Here is a 22,854-nt window from a genome sequence, read left to right as displayed (position 1 = left end):
CATGAGAGACAGTGCTCTTGCATTAGTTACTGGTGTAAAAAGAAATAGGGAAAGAGATGGAAATTTTGTCAAATGCTTTTCACTCGATTTACCTTATCCTCTCTCCTCCCCTTACACATTTATTTCACACTATTTCTAATAAAGAAAAAAAGCAGGTTAACACAAGTCTAAGGTGGCTTTGGAAGTCTGAGATTCTGACATGCTAGAATGTCCTGAAAGAATGAGTATGTGAATAAAAGGTAGTAGGAGCTACTGAATAATATCACTCTCTTTTACTGTTTATCCAATTTCTAAGCTTCCAGACAAGCCACAACAGTTGCTTCATTATCAGGACTGATTTATGCACTCTCAGTTATTAAAAATAAATAAATTCATTACTCTTTCCTGCGAGCAGATTTTCGTTTTTCTTCATTAAGCTCGTGAGCAGCATCACGCAGTTTCACTTCTGACCCAGGGACACTGGCCGGGATTATATCCAGCTGCAAGCTTTTGCTCTTCATGAAAGAAAGGAAGAAATGATTAAAGAAGAAGACAGGAGAAAATTACAGATAAATCAAAAGGAAGCAAAGATATAAATTTTTTTGTATGTGTCTATCATCACGCTCTAATTTCACTTACCGATTTATTGGAATCAGAGGAAATACCCAGAGCTTTCTCTAAAGAAGTCCTGTATTTCTCCATGCGCAGGGAAAAGTCTCTGTACCTTTTATCCACTGCTGTGACACATTTTTTAATCTCTGTTGCATGAGCATGCCCTTTTTCACAAAAGCCATCAGCCAGCTGTATCAACAACTTCACCCTCTCTTTGGTTTGCTATGAAAACAGGAAAATATCAAACAGTTACTAACTCTACCTGTCATAAAGGGGATCATTTTGCTTAACCTGCTACTAAGTACAGGTGGAGAAGTCATGGAAGGAGCAAGCTTCTACCTCTTGTTCCAGAACTCCTTTAAATAGATGCCTCTTTCTTTAAAGAAATGTCACCGAATCTCTTTGGTGGTGCTCAGTGAAAGCACAAGGAGCAACGGGCACAAACTGGAAGACAGGATGTTCCATACGAACACAAGGAAAAACTTTACTGTGAGGGTGGCAGAGCGCTGTAACAGAGTGCTTGCCCAGAGAAAGGTTGTGAGTTCTCCTCTGGAGATACTCAAAACCCACTTGGATGCTTTCCTGTGTAGCCTACCTAAAGCAAATCCTGCTTTAGAAGGGGGTTAGATTACATGATCTCCAAAGGTCCCTTCTAACCTCTATAATTCTATAACATAGATTCCCTTGGCTTTTACTACTACGTGACTAGAAGTAACTTGTTTTTCTTTCAAAAACACGCTCTATATCTAATCCAGAGACTAAATTCTCCCAGGCAAGCTTTTCAGAACATGGCTATTTTCCTTCCACTAATACAAATGGATTTTAATCCCATCAAAGGTAATTCGTTCATTACACCAAAGCACTAACAATGGGCCTGAACCACAAAATCTCAGGACTTTTCCTTCCTTTATACATGGACTGAACTAAAGTGCTGTGATATGATTCTTGTACTTTACACTTTAATTAAGTATATATTCTTTAATATTTTTTATGTTGTTTCTTTTTTTCTTTTTTTTATTTTTATTTTTTATTTTTTTTTTGTCATGCAGTTCTTAGGAACTAAGAGAACAAAGTAACGAACTTGGTGGTGGTTACAAGTACTTTTTCTAATTACCTTGCTTCCTTAGATTACGTACGTTCCTTTGTACAAATCATAAATTACTCACAAAATTACCCACAAAACACGGCTTTACACTTCCACGCATTTTTCTCTGATACCATGTCAGAGTAAAACATATTGTCAGGGCCCCGACTAACAGGGATTTGGGCAAAGCAGTTAATAAGAACATAACTTTATTTTCCCCTTTCTTTTCTGTTGTTTGTCCTTTCATGTTTTTCGATTTTTCTTCTTTTCTAACAGTCACTCCAAGAATTTCACCATGGAATTCCAAACAAGCAAGGGCTAATACCTCCACTTAACAAACAGTGAACCACAAAGGGAGTGGCCCTAACAGCATCCTTACAAAAGGGGCACCAGCATCACCTTCTGCCTGACAGAGGAAGTAATGGGAGGCATTAGCAATCTGTATGCTGGAAGGAATCCAAAAGAACAAACATTTGAGCAAAACTCAGAAGAAAGAACACAGTAGAACTGCAATGAATAATCTAAGGAGTAATAATTTTTCTACTATTTTTCTATTATTTTTAATTAAATGTCAGATGAATAATTTGTCTTCTTGTATTTTATATCCCAAATGATCATGGAGTAATCCACAGGCATGAGGATGTAAAAATGGAAATCAAAGGACCTTTATGGTTTCTGGTTGTTGGTTTTTTTGTTTGTTTGTTTTGTTTTTTTAAACCATTTTAAAAAATCAATTCTGTCATGAGAAATCAATTGCACATCAGGCTAATGGAACTCAAGCAATACGGTGATTATCTTCTGATTATCTTTTGTTCTATTATTTTCTATGTAGAAATACAGAGATAATGCTAACACGAGAAAACAAAGACATACAGACATAGTTATTGTCTTGTTTGCTTTTTTACTAGTATGTAATTTTACTTATCTTACCTTTGCTGTGATCTGAAATTCTTCATGTTCTTTTAACAGCTCTTGAGTATGCTGGATACTGGAACCAGTGGAAGTATGTGTGGATAAATAAAACTCCCCATTGTCATGAATCCATTCCAGAGCCTAAAATAAATATCAAGAACAGAAGAAGAGTGAGAGTGAAGGCAACATACTTTTGCCAATAGATATCGACAGTAATAAGCTTTTCATGAACACAAGTTGGCCATGGTTAAATTTTACTCTACCTGTGGCATTTGTTGTTTCATTAGTATACTCCAGAAATAAGCAAAACCCACTTCTTAGTTGCAACACAGACCTGCTGAACTTCAACTTAAATATGCATTTTCCAACCTTAAAAAAATATTACATTAGACCGACAAATATATATGCTAAACTTCCCCTGCACTTGAGATTTAACAACCACTTCACTCTTTAGTTGATATATATTCCTGTTTCACAAAGTATGGTACATAGTTACATGTACTCACAGAATTCAAACATAAAGCAAAGGAGTGTGAAAAAGGTGACACATATCAGTTAATTTAATGTGTGTACACTGGTAAAAGTCAATAGTATTTTGTTATTGAAACTGAATTACTAAACAACTGCATACTAAAATTGTTTCTCTTTCACATCCTAGCACCTTACTTTCTTACTACTACAAATCATGCTGCCCCATGTTATGGTCCATGTTCTGCCCACATTAGTATGCACTGTACTTTAAAACATACTGGTTGTGATGAACTTTACTGTCCTTCTACTAGGAAAAAAATAAGAGCCCTCTCAAACTGCTTCTTAACACTAAAACTGAAACCTGTGACTGAAGACTTGCATTGCCAAGTTGTCTGCAACTCTTAATACCAGCAGCTACAGCAGTGTGCAGAGGCACGTGAACTTAGAAGCTTTTTGGTTCTGACAAGGCCAGTATCAAATGTTCAAAGAATTCAACACAGTTTGGTTAGAATACTGAATGTGAATGTCTGAATTTTAAAGACTGTAAGGGCATACCACAATGCCGTTTACCTAGTTGCATACTAGTGTGGATGCAAGCCTGATGAGACAGTCCTACTCTTTTCAAGTGCCACTGATGGAAACAAACCAAGAACTCTTGGACTAGAGTAAAGCAGAGAGGCACATCAACTGGATGCCTGCATGATGTTTCTTGTCATTCTTATATCAAACCTTGCAGTGAAGAATGATATGGACAAGAAGCACAAGTATCGTTGGTACCATAAGTAAAAATTATTTTGATACTTCTTGTTTTCAATTTCTTAGTCCCCCCATTTTTATTTTATTTATTTATTTATTTATTTTTTCATGGCTTTATTACACAGTGCTGAAATGACAAACAAAACTTCCTTTTAGTAAATGTTACCCTTTCACTACTTCTTGGCAGCTCTACAGAGTCACAACATGACCAAAATTTATCTTGATGTTAATTCCTACAGTTTAGGCCAGCTCATTTCATTTGAAGATCAGAACTATATGCTGGAGACACACATTACTATATAGAAACTAGTGAAATTGACAGGCCAGTTGTGTCCTTAATTTTGGAATGGTTTGTCATTCTATCATTTCTCTTGCAAGCTGCTATGTTATCTTTTTCTACAGCACAGCATAACATTCCAAAAGTACAAAGAATGGGTTCCTCCAAATTCCCAAAAAAAATTTCTATGAAGATAACAGTAATTTCATTTTCTGGTTGATCAGCGTAGTGTCCCAATAAAGGTGGCAGTGACTAAATAGGAGGCAGCTGTATAGTGGGGTTTACAATGAAAACGCTGACAGATCTTTATCTCTAGTGTTTGACCACTATTCTGTAACCTCTGTACAAAAGCAAGTAAGTCACATGCTTGTCAGAGGCTGAAGTTAAGGTTATCAGAAAGTAGTGAAGGGGGCTGGAGGGGGGATGTTGTTGTGTTTGTTTTAAAGTCATATTCACATTTAACTCCACTCTAGTATTCAACTTGCATTACTTTCTTCATGAAATCACAAGAGACAGATTTCAGAAATATTTCAAGAGATGAAAACAGAACACTAGTCATTAACTCTCTGTCTACACTGGCTGTCAGAAAGAAATAAAATACTAGCTTTTTGAGTCCTGTAAAGTATACCTAATTGTATTTCACACTATGGATACAGTGTTGTTTTCTGCAGAACAGGAACAAATAGTTTCCTTCTTTAACCTGCATCCAGTTAAAATATATATATATCATTCCAGTTACTAATTCCATCTTGGAAAACCATGCTTAATTTTAGGGTTAGTATTATGATCAGTAAAGGAGGTTATTTCAGGTGTAGTTATTTAATTACTTAATGGCTATTTGCAGACCGCTAAACCTAACAAAACAAAACAAAGAAAAAACACACACATGCACACACACACACACACAAAAAAAAACAACCACGAGAAGGATTTACAACCTAAGAAACCATGAAAACAAGTACACAGAAACTGCAAAATCCTTCTCAGCCATTCAGTTATGTTGTTCATTGAATTATCCAACTTCTCTGCTTGCTTGAATTGCCAGCCAGTTTAATCAGATCCCTTCCCACTCCATCATGGGAGAAAAATGTTGCCATTGTTTCTTTAGTCCTATTAAATGTTTGTGACAAAGTTAACAATTGTAACAACTTTTCAAACACAAACTTGCAGAAATGAGACTAGCCAGTACCAGACCAAGCCAGCAGAACCATGTAGATATTCTGTATTAAAAGAAAACAATTCCTCTTACTTTTTACTTTAATTATTGATCTTTCAGATGTTTTAAGTATTGAAGTCAGTGACAAGTTTCTAACAGTGGGACAAGCCAGTCTATGTCAAACCCTGATTATACTGAAGAGAATTTTTATATAAAACTCACCTGCTTGGCACTTCTTTCAAACACCACGTACTGTTGGCATTGATCAAGACGTCTTTTACGCATGGTCCAATAATGCAGCACACGGTTCTCCCGCTGGAAGAGTTCATTCAAGATATCTGAACGGATAAGAACAGTTTCATCAGAGGTTGTGACAACCAGTTTTGAAATAACGTATCAAAATCAGTGGTAGAAAGTAGTTTGTACTGCAGAATGTGTAATGCACTGTTTCTGTTACTCTGTTTTGCTCTTTGTTGTGATGCTTTTCTTTGTCAATACTACTTACAGAAATGTTGATTAAAGAAAATAGAGATATAATTAAAAACTATTAATAATGCTCTTTCTTCTTTCAAATGCTTTTCATGCAGGGTCTGCTACTTACACAGGACTTCAAAATGTGTTATGACAAAGACAGTTCTTGAAGGATTTTCTCAGAAAGAATGAGCATACACAAATAATGATAAACTGTCTGAGGTTCCAAATTAACAATAGGGAAGAACAGATTTTTCTTAATATACCAGTTTCCTACAAAGTATTTAATACATATGGGTAAATATGTAACCATGAGTCACTACACAACAAATACAACATAAGCAGAGCACAGTGAAAATACATGAAATCAGGAAATTTGTAATTCCTCTTGAAAAACAAAAACAAAAAACCCAACAACAGTATAATCGAGTATGCTGACTTGCTCAAATACTAGCATTCACTGGGCCTTGACAGAACTTCCGTGTAATCAAATAACTGTATCCACTCTTTGCTACTCCATTCCTGAGTGTCAGAAGCTGTCCAGCTTTGCAAAGTTAATTACTGTTATCCTGCAATTCCCTGTATCTGACTTACAAGTTCTTTGATGGCAAAGAGTTTTTGCTTACGATACGCTTAAGATTTTATCTGCATTCTACTTTTTTCATGATTACTGTTTTTCATTTCAAACAAAGAAATCCTAACAGTTTCATGCGAAGCTCACTTTACTCACTGCTTCTTTCAGAACAGCAGCCCTAGTGGATTTTGTGGCTACTGCAGACCCAGATAGCAAACTGGAATACTGGGAATGAGTGAACATTCACCTTTCACATGAGTGAAAGGAAGAAGAGAAAGGAAAAAAGGGGAAGAAAAAAGGCTCATACTCCACAAGCATGCTTTACTTGTTTTTCTACTGACACCCACACACATTTTTCACAGCTATGAATGAAGGGTCTCAGGTGCCAGGTATCAAAACATCTCTTTATCTCCCTGCCCCATGGTTCTAGTCCACCATGCCTTCCTTGCAAACAACTCAGAGACTAATCATTCGACAGTTAAGCTCAGAGAAAGGGAGCCTGAGGGGAAAAGCATCTCTACCTATTGGATAACCTGGGACCATTTACAATTACCTCCCATTGCCTCCACGAGGATTATGAAACCTGACTGCACTGCTGCCAGTACCTTCCCTCTTGGAAATACCGTGGTCCCATTTGACACAGAGCACTGAGATCACCCAGAGTTTGCCTTTGGTTGGAATCCGGTAACTGCGGTCAGTGTTTTCTTCTTGCCCCAAACATGCCTCAACTGATCTGTCCCTTTGCCAAATTATGTGCTGATCTGCAATGAGCAACACTGCCTCACCTGCTTTCTCCATTTTGCTTCTGCCTTAGGCCACATCTGAGATGCTTGCATAGAATATATGCCAGATTTCAAGGGGACTGTTATTATATAATATAATACTCCCAACTAGACACCATGTAAAAAGAGACATCTTGATAATGACGCAAGTGAAGTAGCTCTGACATTCAGCAAGCAAGGTGAATTTAACTAATTGGAACAGCATTTGTTCTGCCAGGACACAATACAGATGGCAAGCCAGTGAGAGACATTTGGCTGAGTCCCATTAGTGTTACTACCATTAATTTCTTGGACTGACAAGGAACAGAAAAAGTATTCTATATAATACTCATAGGAAGTTATAGAACATACATGTTTAAAAACTGATTTAGATGAGCAGCTCTATTTTAAGGCTTCTGAAGTACTGTTGTTATTTTCTACAATTCCAACATTTGTTAGAAAACTAAATTAGTTCCTAAGTTTTCAGCTTATTCTTCAGGCTCTTACGAGCTGAAATCTCTCAGAGCCTGTCTCTACACATCCTGCTCTCTCTATCAGCCCATCTAAAAATATGATCACCTCTAGACAAAAGTTTCCTCATCAACCATGAATGTTCAGCTGCAGCCTGTGAAGCAGAGGTAAGAAAGAAGCACATGAAATTAGCAGCAGCAGTGAAGATGAAGATGATCCGTTCCTGAGCTTCCAGCAATTGTCTCTGAATTCACCTGCCATAACAAAGTTTCATGCTACAACTGATTCCTAAAAATTGGCTTTGGCAGGGTGTCTGATACAGAATTTGAATAGCTGTAACTACATGTCAAAAAAATTATTTACACTGGTATGAAGGGACAGAATGACAACTTTCAGAGTTCAGTATCCATTGTGATTAGTTTCCCATGAAGAATGTGTTTAGATAAACTTTGCTTAGATTAAAAGATTTCTAGATATCTTAGTCTGCATCTGGGAATAAGGATCAAGTGTGCCTCTGAATAAGGTATGCAATGTTTTGTAACTTTTTTCCTTTTTCTGTTCAGCAGTTTTACAGGAATTCAAAGGTTATTCCACTTTATTAACTGTTCTTTTAAAGGCCTGAATATACTGACCAGAGTCTACACGTTAATTCAAGAATACATCTGAGCACAAGAGCGTGTCATGATCCTGCAGAACAGACACACACTGTATTTTTACAAAATGAAACAAATGCTTCATTCTTTTTAAACTCAGTTGTTTATAAAACAGATTTAAAAAGACTTTTTTTGTTTACTTACATACATAGCTTAACAGGAATAGCAGAGTGAGCTTTCAAATCATTTGGTCAGCTACCACTATATCATTACGATCCAAAACAAAGAAAGCCTTGCTAGTTTTATCTTGACTCAAAAGCTTTAGTTCTCAGAATTTTATTACATGGTTTGTGGGGGGAAAAAGAGTGTAAGAACACATAATTTTTTCCTACTTGGGGATTTTTGTTGCTTTTCTTTTTTCTAAAAATCCATCAGATGTTTTAAACCTATGTCATTCATCTAGGACTTTAAATGTCCACTGAACATACAGAACATTATCATTCTGAAATACAATTATTTTTAAGGACATTAGCAAAGACTTTCCTACCTTTTTCTCCTTTGAACACATTTATCTTTCACAGAATGACTTTTTCTGCCCAAACTGCTTTTGGAACTGAATATATAGAAGCTTGTCTACAAGTCTGAAGATTTTTTTCTTACCCTCAAGAAACACTGTAGCTACAACTTCCTGCTTTCTTTTTGCTTCAGTTTTGCTTACTCCTACTGGAAGAGTTAAGTGACAAGTCTGCAACAATTTTCTATTTTTTAATATAGTCTGCATCTCTGTAGAGGTTTTGTCTTATGGAGTTCTCTAAATAGTACTATCTTGGGGATGGGGTAATCCTGTCTTATCTGCGTGTGCTGAAAGCTTCAACTCTCACAATCCAATTATTTCCCTGGAAATATACAATATACTATTATCTCTCTAATAGGAAAAATTCAACAGTGGGAGATTTTCAATTTGAGCACCATCAGATACGTGGATAAACTTAACACAAACTGTTTTCCCATTTCAGGAAAATGAAGAAATGACTGTGTGTCTTTTTCTGCTACAATAACAAAATAATTTAGCCTGGAAGTGACGTCTGGAAGTTATCTACTCCAATCTCATCTTCATAGCAATTAAAAATTCACAGAGATTCCACTACTTCTCTAGACTACTTGTTCTACTCAGTGCTTTCCTTTCTGCAGCTGTTTCTTCTGAGTTTGGCTCCACCTTCTGCACAACTCCTCTTTGGGTAGCTGTGAACAGCAATTAATTGGACATTTAGATTTCTCTGTTTTTTAGCCTATAGAATGGCCTGAGCATTCAGCCAAATTTTCAAAATGCATCATGCAGAACATGACTAGCAAATAAGTGATTAAAATGTAACTATTATTTCTGAATGTCTCTCTCCAATCTCTGTTCTCCCTACCTCATCCATCATTTATACATGCCCCATTAATTTCTGTACTTTGCCACTTCCACCTTTGAAGATTTCTCGATTCCTTTCCCCACAACACAAGTTACACCTCAATGTAGCACTATGCTGAATTACCCCTAACAAAAGCCAGGCACCACATAATGGTTCTTTCCCGCCTCAGTTACTATTTACCTGCACAAGAAATTTGAACATGATGCTGGTAGGACTAATTGCAAGAAGATTACATGTAAGAAGGGATAAATTCAGTGCAGGTTAATATGAATATGAGATAACTTGATGACCGGCAGCTCTTTGCAAATGTGAGAACAATCTTCATTACTTCATGTGAAAGTTGACAGAACCGTTTCCACTTGTGCAGGTGTCAGTACCCCCCATCAAACACACCACATATGGCAATCAGACACTTTGGAGAGAAAAAGAAGAAACCCCTTACTTTTGACTTGCTGTTCAGGTGCTTTGATGTGCGTCACCATCCCTGGCATGTTTACGCTGTTCCTGTGCAGGTATTTCAGGAAGACATCAGCATTCCTCCGAGCCAGTGTGCAAGCCTACAGAGTTAGCAGTATTACTTTCTTTGAAGATGCATATGTAGAAAACCAGAAAGAGACGAAGGACCTTCCTCTCTCCCTTTTTGTGCATATCCAACTCTCTATACTTTTAAAAAGTGCTGCTTATTAAGCTCTCCTACAAGTAAGTCAAGCTAACCAGTAAAATAGTTTCCCTAACAAGCAGTGGTTAATCCCTTCTTACAAACAAAATAATTTTTATCTGAAGATCCTAAAAGCAACTACCTCTAGAGCTTTCAGCATGACTCAGAAATCACAGAGAAGTTTGTTTTGTGTATCTGCCACTTGAAATGATTTATTGCATAAACAGAGCGCACGTGCTTCTGACATCACCTGGATATGCTTAACATTCACTAATGTTTTAGACAATAAGTGACGGCCCAGCTGAAGTGAAACCAAAAGTGCTCAGATATGAAGACATGCCCTTTAAAGGCCTTGAGAATTTTTAGTCCTCACTCAGCACAACTGCCTTCTTCATCTTAATATACACCAAGTATTATACGTGGCCTGACTGTCTTAGAACACGAAACACAATTTTAAAAGGTTGCATGGTTAGATCCAATAATGAAGATATTAAGCCATTTCTCAAATTATTTAACACAATACTGGAAAAATCACATGCCAGCTGCTGAAAGATATATTTGGCAGCACACTTGGAGCTAAGTTAACACATTTTTTAATGTTATCGTCCATCCATTAAGCACAAAAAGACTTTTGATAAAACTAAGTTATATACTGTGAAATCTTTCAAGAGGATACTGGGAAAAAGACTTTGTTTATAGGCTTGGTTATGCTGTTTCGCAAGCATCCATTACATTTTTACTCAGTATGATTAGTAACACCCTCACTAGCACATCAGATAGATTGAAAACCTTTCACTTATCTGTAGACTATTAGAAAAGCCAGCTATCCCCAGATGCTTGTCAAGCAATTTCCTTCTTCTGTACTTGTAGTCCAAGTACATCTAAGAGTTGCACAGGCAGCAGTAACACTATATAACTGTCACTTCTTTTCTAATGCAGCAGCTTTTAAGTATTTTTTTAGAATGACAGTTGCTCAAAGCAGTGGTTTCCCAATTCCACTTCAGTCACAGTGGGAGACCTGACATCTACCGAAGTTCAGCAGGAAACACTTTTATAAAACTAGATACAATTTTATGAGCTTAGCTTTGTTCTCCTAATCACCATCAGAAGCAGTTATCATGCCACTTCCTACATCTTTAAGGCTCTGGACATACATAACTTTTAACTAGGCACTGCACTGTTGCTTACCACACATATTTCAGCACCATAATAGCAAGTTTTCTAAGACACAGAAGACAGTGAAAACTGAAAAAACGTACCTTTAGGAATGCCTCCTTCTGTTCCAAGTGTTTGCTTATCATAGGGGTAACATGATCTGTTTCAGAGTTGGGACCCAGCTTGTCTGCTCCCCCACACCAGTCTTCTTCCCGCTTATACTCTTGCTCCAGGCTTTCCAATACACTGCACACCTATCAGGCAGAAGGAGTTCAAACTCACACATAATTCAGTGCAACAAAATTTCCTAATTCGTTCCTAATTCAAGAAGAAAGAACCTGAAAACCACCCTACCCTACACACATAACTTAGATTCTAACATGTTTTGACTGGGACTTAAATGGGAGCAAGAAACTTAGGCTTTACTTTTACAAGCACCAGCCTTCTGAAGTGGATTTGCTGAAGAGGCTCTCTGTAATGAAGCTCATCTTCTCCTATCTCTGCAACTGTACAGTTCGGGGTGAGACATGATTACCAGAGGAAGCAGCCTTACCAACCTCCTCGCTAACTGGTCTGCTGACTAATCAAATTAAGTTGATTCTTCTCTAACCTTCATACAAAACACTGTATTAATCATCTGAAATACTTCCTTCAAACCTCTGTGCAACTTGCCATGGTTTAAACAAAATATCTTGATACAAACAGAAACTCAACTGAACACTCGGATGGTGTATTCCATTTTTGAAAGGTTTTACAAGCCTTTTTTCAATTAAAAATAAAAAAGGGGAGAGAGACAGGAGAGGCTGACAGAGATTTGAATCTCCACTAATAATCACTGCACTTTGCACTTGGTAACTTTGAATTTTGCTAATTGAAGAGAAGATACCCTGACCAAATACACTGCAGTTCCTTAATAGTTGGCTCAATTTGTGTACCGTTTATTTAGAAACACATGGTTTGTGTTCCTAAGGCAGCTGGGAAAATAATTTGCTTTTTGCATTCTGTGTGATAAATAAGGAAATATAAGTGAATATAACCAAACCCAGTTAGCCAAGTCTTCTAGAAAGCACTGCTTTATGCCACAATGAAGAATTAACCAAAGCTGATAGATCAAATAGCATTTCTGTACCTGTTCAGAAGTTTTATAGAAGGCAACAGAGGCATTCACAAGCTTAAGACGGTCCTCCATCTTGAGCATCAGTTGTTGCCAGTGGGAAGCAACCTTCTCTGCACACTCTCTGATCATATCCATGTCATAGTGATTAGCCTGCAGCATTGCCTCTGCTTTCTGCTGAACCTGAAGGGCACTTTGATGTGTTTTCTGAAAAGAGATGGAATTCAGGAGTTCAGTAGGGCAGGCAAGTTCAATTTCTTGAAGACCACAACGGCTCACATTTCCACTCTGTCAGTGATACATCTATACACACACACTCATAAACTAAACAGAACTGTTTAAAATTAGTCATTGTACAACTTCACTATGTCAACAGAAAAAAAAAAAAAAATCCTATGGAGATTAATCAGCAAATCAACAGTGATTAGCAGCCTACAATGAAAACTACTGCACAGTATTCACTCACACACCTCATATTTATGCCACAGTAAATTTCTTTATAATCATGAATTCCAAGTTGATTTTCTTTTCCTTCAATATGAGGATGAGGGAAAAAAAAGATGGAAATGATTTATCTCTTTTTGACTTGATGGCTATTTACGTCATCAGAGCTTTAAGACAGTCTATTGCACATTAGTATTAAACAATAAAAGGTGCAAGCACGCAGGGCTTTACCACGAGCAAGCTTTTTATTTTAGTTCTCTGTGTAAACATATACTTGCCTAAATTCTTCAGCATTAAACTATATTAATTATGAATATATTTGAATGCAGAGTTACCCCAAAACTACAGAAATTAACCTTCCTCATCACCTATCCTTTAACTGGCAAAAACCAAAAGGTCACAATTTTTATACTTAAGAGTTACCAAAGCTCTCAAAATGAGGGCACACATAGCTCAAACTGTAAAAAAACAAAAGGGTGAAATACAGAACTTCATAAAAATCACAGAACAATATGAAACAATTGCTACAAGAACTGAAAGTAGTTTTCCAAACAACCAGAACATTACATTTTCAACTAACATTCTTTAAAAAGAACATTATATCCAGTCAGTATCACCACAAGTCCCTTAATAAGTGCATATAAATCACTAAAACTATGTTCCAGTGAACCTTAAGAGCTCTGTGTAATTTTTGTTCAGGTGACCAATTCAATATATTTAGTTTGAAATCAAGGCAGGGGAAGGACACATGGCCAGACACAAATTTCAGTAAAATCTACTGTTGAACAAAAATGGAAACATTAAAATACTATATCAGAATACACACGTTTTGATTTCTTAAAATCAGAATACATATGACTGATGTGTGCAGGTTCGTTTATTCTCAACATTAAAAATTAGCATTATATTGTTGCAATAAAAAAGGGGAAACACCCCTTACATCTCCTTAGTGCAATGTTTTTCACTGAGACTCATTAAATGTAATATAGGAATTCTTGGTGATGGTCACCGAAACAGTGCTCTTACCTCGATTGCGTGTTGAAACTGCTCATGTTCCCTCTGTAACTGTTCTGCCTCTTGCAAAGAGCTAGCAGTGATAAGGCCAGCATTTAACATTGATTCCCCGTTGCGGATCCAGCCCAAGACCTGTAACAAAGGAAAAGACCTTGAAATACGCAGTTCTGCTGCTAGTTAGCAAGAAAAAAGGCATCACTGACAAAAACATTTATGGACAAACATGGTTCTGAAATTGTTGACTAAATCGTTTATTAATTATATTCTCACACTCTATTATACATTCAACATAACACAATGACGTTCACTATAATTAAGCGTGTATTTCATTTAGCTGACAACTTGTGTCTTTCAGTCAACTACAACATGTTTGTGATTTCAGTTTTTACTGAAGCAAGGTTGTGTTTTCTCAATGGCCTCTAGAAAACAGGATCAAATTACAAATAATAAGTGCTGAAGAGCCAGTGTCAGTAACAAAAACTGAGGGCATGCAGCTTAGCGAAAAGAAAGAAAATTCCAAACACTGTTGAGAAAAATGTGACTGTTGTGTGTTTTCTAATTGCTCAAAGATATCTGTTTTTCACAGTGTGCTCTCTCGAATCATCCACTAAACCCAGAAGAATTCCATGGTGGAGAGAACCCTCAGAAGACCCTCTAGCGCACTCCTCACCAACAGCAGGGATATGTAACCTTAACGCCCCTCCCAAAAGATCTGCGCCCTTTCATTATTCAGAATTCCAGTAACGGGCATCCTACACTTTTCACTGGACATTTTTATCACAAGACTTCTTCCTAACGTTTGAATTTCAAATCTTCCTTGCTTTATTTTGGCTCATCTGGTTTATCTTGCCCACAAAAAAACAATAATGTAATTACATTTTATTGCCTTCAGCATCCTTTTTTTTTTTCCCCTCCCTCTCCTCTCCCCCAATAAAGTTATCCTACTCTTTCTTCCAAGCACCACTCCTCATTGACCCCAGAGTCTTCAACCACTCCCACATGAGCTTAGTTTCCTAACTTTTCTCACTAATCTTTTATGAGCTCTCTCCAGCTGATAACCATCACTCCACTCAAAAACTTTCAATTAGTATGTAAAGTTGGGTATAATTCCGGTTATTCACTGTCATCTGTGAACTCTTCTGCAGAATTATTGCCCTGTGCTGTGTTTGTTCAGCTGATTATTCCTGCCAATACACCATAGCAGCACAATCCTTCAGTGCATCGAGATCATCTTGAACTGTAATTTGATGTCTTCTCATAAATTCATGTATCTTTTCCAGTTTCACTTGCCTTCATCTTCAAAGGTAAAAGCATAATCTTTGCTCCAACACACAGATTTTCTATCTACAAACATAAGATTCTGGCCTTCTCCAAGGAAATGCTTCCAGATCACAGCACAGGGCATGCAAAGAGGGTCATAAAAATGCTGGGAGTCTCTAGTTAAGATGCCTGGGAGTTTCTAGCATTCAAGGAAATAAGCCAAGGCAGGTATCAGGAGCAAGAAAAGGGGAAAATTCCTAGGAATTATATGGGTCTAACAGAATACAGTCAGAAACTAAGCTCAGGGAAACAGATTTCTCTGGAAGAACATGAAAGGGCAGATATTTAAAATAATTTCTTAATTTCTACTTTTTCTTATAAAAGCATTTCTAAGCTAAATTTCTACATTACAACTGAATTCTTTCAGGTGCAGTATGATAAAACACATAGCTTTTGTGTTAAGATACATTTAGCCTTCACTAGAGAATTTACAAAGAACTAGAATGTTTAAATGGCACTAATTCAAGATCATCCTCACTTGGCATACTATCACACAATGCAGATAGCTAGCAAAGTACCCTCTATTTCAAACAAACTGATTTACACTCCTGCTTGCTGCAGATTAGGATGGAAATGCAGGTGGGACTTGCACAAAGGAAGTTATTCCTAGTACTTTTTCCTTTCCCTTCCTCTTCCCCCCTGCTTTAACTTAAAGGGCTAACATAAGCTCCAGTAAGCAGCGAGCCTGTTTTCTTTCCCAAGGCTGCTACCTTCTAATGTTTATTGGCATACTCCCATCACCTCACTGTTGGAGTGGACCACACACTCCACATATCTTTTATTCTCCTAGTCTTCAGCAGGCTAGGAAGGCTTCAATTGAACAACAGCAAAATTGTGGAAATGAAAGAGAATTTGGAACACTTGAAAGAGTGGCTGTATTAGCGAATGCTTGATTTAAATTTAGTTTCTTAAAATGATTTTTTACTCTAACTGAACACTGAACACAAGACACACCTGTTTCAGCATGCAGTCCAACTGAAGTTTCCATATCCATATGGCACTATATGGAGTGCCAGCATACTCATCCTTAACAGTATTCTTGGAGACTTGAACACTGCAGAATGTGTATGCACCAAGATATAAAATCTGAATGTGTAAATCCAAGGCATCCTAAAGTACTTCTGAGGATTCAAGCTTGGACTACACCGCACTAAACATATAAACACACAGGAGTATCCAAGAACATACACTATAATCAGAACAACAGACAACTGCTAATGTTTAATGAGCATACCAAAACCAATGCACTTTGGAGTTTGGTAAAGAATCTGAACCATGTAGATGCTGCATGTTAAGGCACTCATACAAAATGAGTATATGGCAGCAATAACTAATCTAGTAGCTGTATATCTCAGGTGATCAAAGGTTTGGCTGGTAAATGCAAGTAGAGTTCAGGCTGAGACAGATGCTCTCAACTATTTCTCTGTTTCTCTCTCTTTTATGTCCCTATCCTGTATAAAGTGATCACATTTTCCTTTCCACATTGCTTCTTTAACATACAGCTTCATTACTTTGGAGAGCATCCTTTTCCTCCTTTCTTTTGAGGTTTTCCTACACTGTAATTTTTTGTCCATTTTTACTATTACACATCAGGCTAGCAAGAAAAATCTTAGTAGGATTTCTTTAAACTTGTTTGTCCTCTGGCCCTATTTTGTTTCCTCCTAGTCTTGAGGTTTGACACATAAAAATTCAATGCCCACAAAGCAGAACTGGTCCTGTAGTTGAGGGAGAAGTAACACTGGATGTTTTTATCTGCTTTTTTGTGCTTACAGAAAACCAATGCACATGAGAGAAGAATTAACTTGTCACAGAAATCAATTCGAACTGTAACATAACTACACTTGAAGTTCCTCTACTGAGTACTGAAAAGACTCCTTGCAAGAATGTAACCAAAAAACGTAGCCAGAAAGACAGTTTTCTGGTCTTATTACAATAACTTGAGGGATGAACTCTGTAGAAAAATATAGCAGTATATACTATAAAAATAAATAAAATAATAAAATACTGTAGTATTGCAATCCAATAATATGACATGATTACAAAGCTGCATTTATTTAAAGGGTGAAAATACAATAGCAGTAGTAACAGTTTTGGAAGCAAAAAAACTGAAACAACTCAACAAACCAAACCAAAACGAAAAATCAAATGGAAACCTTGTTATAATCTTTGATAAAAAGACACTATCCCATCTACTTAATAATAAGCCAAAATTAGCTTCAAATATGTGACTTATATCCACATACAAATCATGATTGTTAATGCAAATTGAAAAAATCACTTCAATATCAACACAGGATGAAATTTTTTTAGGTTCTCAAATCAAGGTCGTTCCTTCCTTTCTCCAAATGCAAGACTATAGATAAGTTACTTTTCATTTCTATTCACAGAAATGAACACTTCTAAATGGTAAGAAAATGACTTCGTACCTGCTTGACCTCCGCCTGCAGATGGCGCAGCTGCACGCACTGCTCCAAGTGCTTGCGGTGCTGCTCGGCCGCTACATCCAGCTCCTGCTGCTTCTCATGGAGAAACTCCAGCAGATCCTGAACACGAGTTGCCATGTCTACGTCCCTGTCACAAAGCAGCTCAACACCTGTAAGCAGACAATCATTTATAATAGAGTTAAGGCTTTCCAAGTCATACGAGGTCATTTCCACTGTTGTGAACTTACTTTTCCAGTTCTCTCAAATGTAACTTCGAGAATTTGCTTAAACAGGCATAGTTTAGAGGGTTTTTTTTGCACAATTTTGAAAATACAGAATTATCATTACTACTTTTCCTTTTTTTTTTTTTTTCTTTTTTTTTAAATTTATTTTAATAAGCCTGAGATTTAGCCCAGGTAACTGCATACAGGTAAAAAACATACCGTAAGAAATCAGGATGGAAGATTTACTAATGAAAGCAGAAAATTATAACTTGGTGAAATTACTCTGCTTAACTAAAAAATTAACTTCTTATCATTTACTCTAATTTTAACAACTTCTTGAGTGGACTCGCTTTCTTAGAAAAGGAAACATTTCCATGTGTTGCCAACTCCTACTTAACACGTCATAATGACAACATAAATTCACTAATGCTATCAAATGATTTGACTGCAAAAAAAACCAACAATATCTGCAGCTCTCCAGTTTACATTTAACCAGCACACCTGCCATTTTTAGACATTCCATGGAAAGTCAACTGGGTAATTCTTATAAAACCTTATGAAGGAGCCATCTTACCAGATGCCTGCACTTCGTTGACATACTGCAGCAGATCCTGTCCTTGGTGGATGACATCAAAGGTCAAATTATTCATGGTCAGGGCTTTGTCTGCATGATGCTGGAGCCTTTGTTCTGCGATTGTAAGATCTTCAGTGTCAAAGTCATTCATCTGCTGAGAGAGCTCATCATTCCAAGACTCGAGGTCTGAAATTATCTGATAGAAAAGGAGGAAGACAATATTCACTAATCCGTTATACAATGTATGTTTATTTCCAATGCTGCATGTAAGATGGCAGTTGGGAACACATCACTTGTTGATTCAACCCACTGATTAGGTTTGATATGGTTCAGGCATGGCTCATTTCCACACAGGTTTTCAATTTTGACTAACAATCCAAAAGAGCGTATTTGATAACCACAACTCTCCTTCAACCAATGTGTGCCTTCTCAAACTCCGCACCACCATGGGAATCCTGGCACTGTTTGAAGTATCCGCTCATCAATGCATCACTTGTGAAACAGATTTAAAATGTTATCTCCACTTCTAAAGGAAACTGTTGACTTAAAACATCTTTTCTATTCTTCAGACTTCACCAAGCCATAATTCATACACCAAGTGCCAGCTTAGATTGTGACCACCACCTTCTTACAAACAATTGAGAAGCACTGCCTGTCACAAAAGGCAGGGTACTTACTGAATGAAGCAAGAATAAAAAGTAATATATCACAGTTAAATTTGCAAGGATAAATCATTCAGCTACACTAATTCTGGAATTTACTCTCTGCCATAAAATGTCCAGAGAAGAGGATTAAGGTTTGTTGTTTTGTTTTGTTTTTTACTGTTGTTTTGTTTTGAATTTTCTTTACATATGTATCGCAACAAGAAAGCATTCCTTGCTCATCCACCAAAATGTGTTTACCAAAATCTTTCTGAAAACTTAAAATACTCCTTTTAATTGAGATACAGAACAGTTTTTAGGTGTAACAGATAATTTCTGATCCATTTCTGTTGATCAGAATGGGTTGAATGAGTTCTTACAACCCAGGTTTGATGCATCCATTACATACTTCAGACAAGCCTGTCTAGTTACCATTAAGCCATCAAATTGCCATCAAATATATTTTTCCAAAGTCTTCAAAGAATTTTGCCACAGGTTACTGCAGATCACGGGGAAAGCAAAACTATAGATATCAAGAAGAACGATCATCTTAGCTCTTGAATTCTACAGTTTCAGGAGTAGGACAAATCAACATGAAGTGTTAATTGATGGGGAAGGGAAACAGCGGCTCCTATAGCAGGACACACCAAAAAAAAAAGTCTGGTGCCAAACTGGCACTAGTGGCGAAACTGCTATCTGCATAAATATCTGTTGTGAGCAGGAGTCTGTCACTACACTTTCCAAGTGGTTCATCACAGTTGTGTAGTTTAACTGTCTCAGTAACTTCAACTGAAACTCTGGAAAAATAAACCTTGTAGAAAAATCCAGAATTTAGAAGAAAACAAAGTCTAATAAACTCTACAAAGTTTCTGTAGCCAACTACAATCCTTCCTGATGGCTTGTTTTCATTCCACTTAAATGGCACCATAAAAAATGCACCCAACAATTAGGATAGTTACTTACAAACTCTAACCCCAGTCAGCTTGCTGTACCCAAGCACAAACAGGCAGATAAGCTCAGGTTTCAGAAGTAATGGTGAAAACACAAAAGCTGACAGACAATGGATGAAAGAAGTTATACAAGACAAAGCCTTTCGCTACTGTTTAAAGCTTCTTTCATCTCTCCTTTGTATATTCAAAAACATAACACACAATTTACTAAGGAGTTATGAGTGGCTTTCCCTCCACACACATATATACACAGGTTTCCCCTCTCTCAAAGTACTACACAATTCCTCCATTTGTTTCCCTTTTACTTGATCCACATCCAACCTGTCTCATCATCACCTCTTTCTGATCTTCATCTCCTTTTGACCGACTTGAAATATTTCACAAATTTCTAGTCTTGCTAACAGTCCTGCCTGATAAACTGCTTACTTCTGGGTAACCTCCTTTTCTGTTCTCATGCCCCTGTATTTGTGCTCCTTCTAGCACACATACCAACAAATGCCTTTACAAAATTAACAATGATGAGCAATGAAAAACTACATGAATTACCCTTTGAAATATAAGAGAGGGTAAAGTGTAGTGAGATGTTCTCTTATTTTTCTTCTAAAAATGTGTTACCACAGTTTTCTTGTCTGTAAAATTAATGTTATATATATTTTTTCTAAAACTGATTAAGCTCCGTGAGTGTGATTAAGCTCCATGATTAAGCTCTGTGTGTCTCTAAGCTCTGTTACAAAGCAGAATTCCTCAAACTTCATAACAAGGTTCCAAGTGGTGTTACTCTTCACTGGTAGCCTCATAGTCATCATGAAGATCAACATAGTCACCACGAAGATCAACAGCAAGAGCACACTTTTCAGTAGCTCTCCATTTGGGTAACACTATGTTCATTTTTCACTAAAAACAGTGGAAGACATCTAAAAGTTGCTTCCTCAAACTATCCTTTGTATTATGAAAGACCTCAGAAATCAGATTTACCATCTCCTTTCATCTAGGTCATCTAAAAATATTCATAAATTACATTCAAGAAATGTTGTTATACTTGGTGAAACAGAAAACTGTGTGTTGAGGAAGACTGCAAAACTCCAGTGTCTTTCAGAACATAATCTTTTGCTGACTATGTTCCTAAACATAACTGAAAAATGGATTTGATCTAACGAGGCTCATTTGTGTCCCTGTGTTAAAAATAAATCCAACCCACCACTTCTCAGGACCAAGCCCGACAATTTGCCTACCTTACTATTAATTTGAGTGAAAACAAGGCAATCAACACTGCAGACCAGCATACCACAGAAGACTGCTGTGGTTAAGCTTCAGTTTTTTATATTAACAAAGTGCTTTACTTTAAGTAGATTAGAGCCACCAGGTCCTCTCACACTATCCTAGGATTCGCCTGACAAAAATGACAGGTAGTAGTAAGATATCAACACAGCGTACAACTTCAGCTAAGAGGTTTTACCAATACTGTATTCAAAGAACAACAACAATAAAAAACAATAGCAAAAATGGTAACTTGTTCCCATATTATTTCATGGGTCTAAGATCATGGCTCTGTACAAGAACATGATATTCCCTGTCCCCTTTAAAAGATGAGGAAACCTATGATTCAAATAAATAATGCCAGCATGATCCCACGTCCATTCAGAAGATAAGAAATCATAGTGCACATCACAGCTGGGGTTCCTAACAATGGCAGAAGACTTTACATTCTTTCAGCAGTAATTAGGTGGCTCAAGATTTCAGCCATTAGGAACACACTCTGCAAATCTGAAATTTACTGAGTGCCAAGTTAAGGACAAAAACAAAATGTTAAGCATTGCCTGCATTCTTCAAGGCTTCTCCTGCAAGTTCTACTTTACAAGTGACACTGTTTTTCAGTAGGAGCCTGCTCTGAAAGTTTTATCAAGATAGTTAGCATTAAAATGACTAGCAGACAATTAGAGAAACATAAACTAATACTGCTCTCAGGAAATGGACAACCCACAAAAACACAGGGCAACTACTTACCACAAAATTTGTTCAAGAAGTTGCTAGTGCAGAGAATGAGCTGCCTGACCAGTGATTTTACTCACTAAAACTTAGGAAGCACAGGAAGGAAATAAGTAAAACACAGAAGAGATGCAGACTCTTTTGTACTGAATGGCAAAAAAATAAAGAATCACACATCTTTGCTCAAAAGAGTCTAACTGCCTTCTTCGCAGCAATTAAATGCTAACCAGGACCTAGAAAATATTATGTGCTGAGGAGGAAGAAAAAGGATGAATGGAAAAGGAAGAAGAGTAGATTCTCTGTGATCCAGCACTCTGCATCCTTGCCTTTTCAGCTGGATGACTTCACAAGCATCTTGTAAGTAGTGTCCAAAAATAGAGATAAAGCCATGAATTGGAAAGCATGCAATATGCTTTGCATGGAGTCCTGACATATGTACAGAGGTATTTAAGAGATGGGCAGTGAAAACTGCACACAGAAGATAAACATGTTTTAGGCTGCATTCATTGCACCAGAGCTACACTGTGGCTGACTAGGTCCATACACAGCCTCCTTATACTACAAACACTTCCTCACTCTAACACCAAACTCTTTGCTTACATTATTTTGCTCCTTCCTGCTTTTAGTTAATATAGGTATTAGAAACAGAGTCCTTCAAGGACCTCAGAACCAACAGCAAGGATAGAGAAGGTTGAGTCCATATGCTAAGAGCAGGAGCAAAATGGAGCTGCAATTACACCAGTATCAGAAGAGCAGGAGAACCTGGGAAGTTACAAGATAAAAGACAACATCTAAAAGAAAGAATATTTCACTATTGAA

The 22,854-nt window shown here is 37.1% G+C and overlaps 1 protein-coding gene across 1 annotated transcript in view; it reads right to left on the bottom strand.

The window, feature by feature from the left end:
- The window catches only part of TRIO (trio Rho guanine nucleotide exchange factor), a 221,479-nt gene that overhangs the window by 85,646 nt on the left and 112,979 nt on the right, over positions 1-22,854 (bottom strand). Inside the window, exons 14-23 of the mRNA XM_015854391.2 lie at positions 18,459-18,654; positions 17,664-17,830; positions 13,930-14,049; positions 12,475-12,666; positions 11,450-11,599; positions 9,975-10,089; positions 5,470-5,585; positions 2,606-2,728; positions 619-813; positions 379-494 (exon numbers count right to left, since the gene is read on the bottom strand). Coding sequence (XP_015709877.1) covers positions 379-494; positions 619-813; positions 2,606-2,728; positions 5,470-5,585; positions 9,975-10,089; positions 11,450-11,599; positions 12,475-12,666; positions 13,930-14,049; positions 17,664-17,830; positions 18,459-18,654 — 1,490 coding nt within the window. The remainder of the gene's footprint in view (positions 1-378; positions 495-618; positions 814-2,605; positions 2,729-5,469; positions 5,586-9,974; positions 10,090-11,449; positions 11,600-12,474; positions 12,667-13,929; positions 14,050-17,663; positions 17,831-18,458; positions 18,655-22,854) is intronic.

The sequence above is a fragment of the Coturnix japonica genome, chromosome 2 (assembly GCF_001577835.2).
Source record: "Coturnix japonica isolate 7356 chromosome 2, Coturnix japonica 2.1, whole genome shotgun sequence".
Taxonomy (NCBI): domain Eukaryota; kingdom Metazoa; phylum Chordata; class Aves; order Galliformes; family Phasianidae; genus Coturnix; species Coturnix japonica.
The sequence above is the reverse complement of the archived record's forward strand: the minus strand, read 5'-3'. Positions and strand labels throughout refer to the sequence as shown.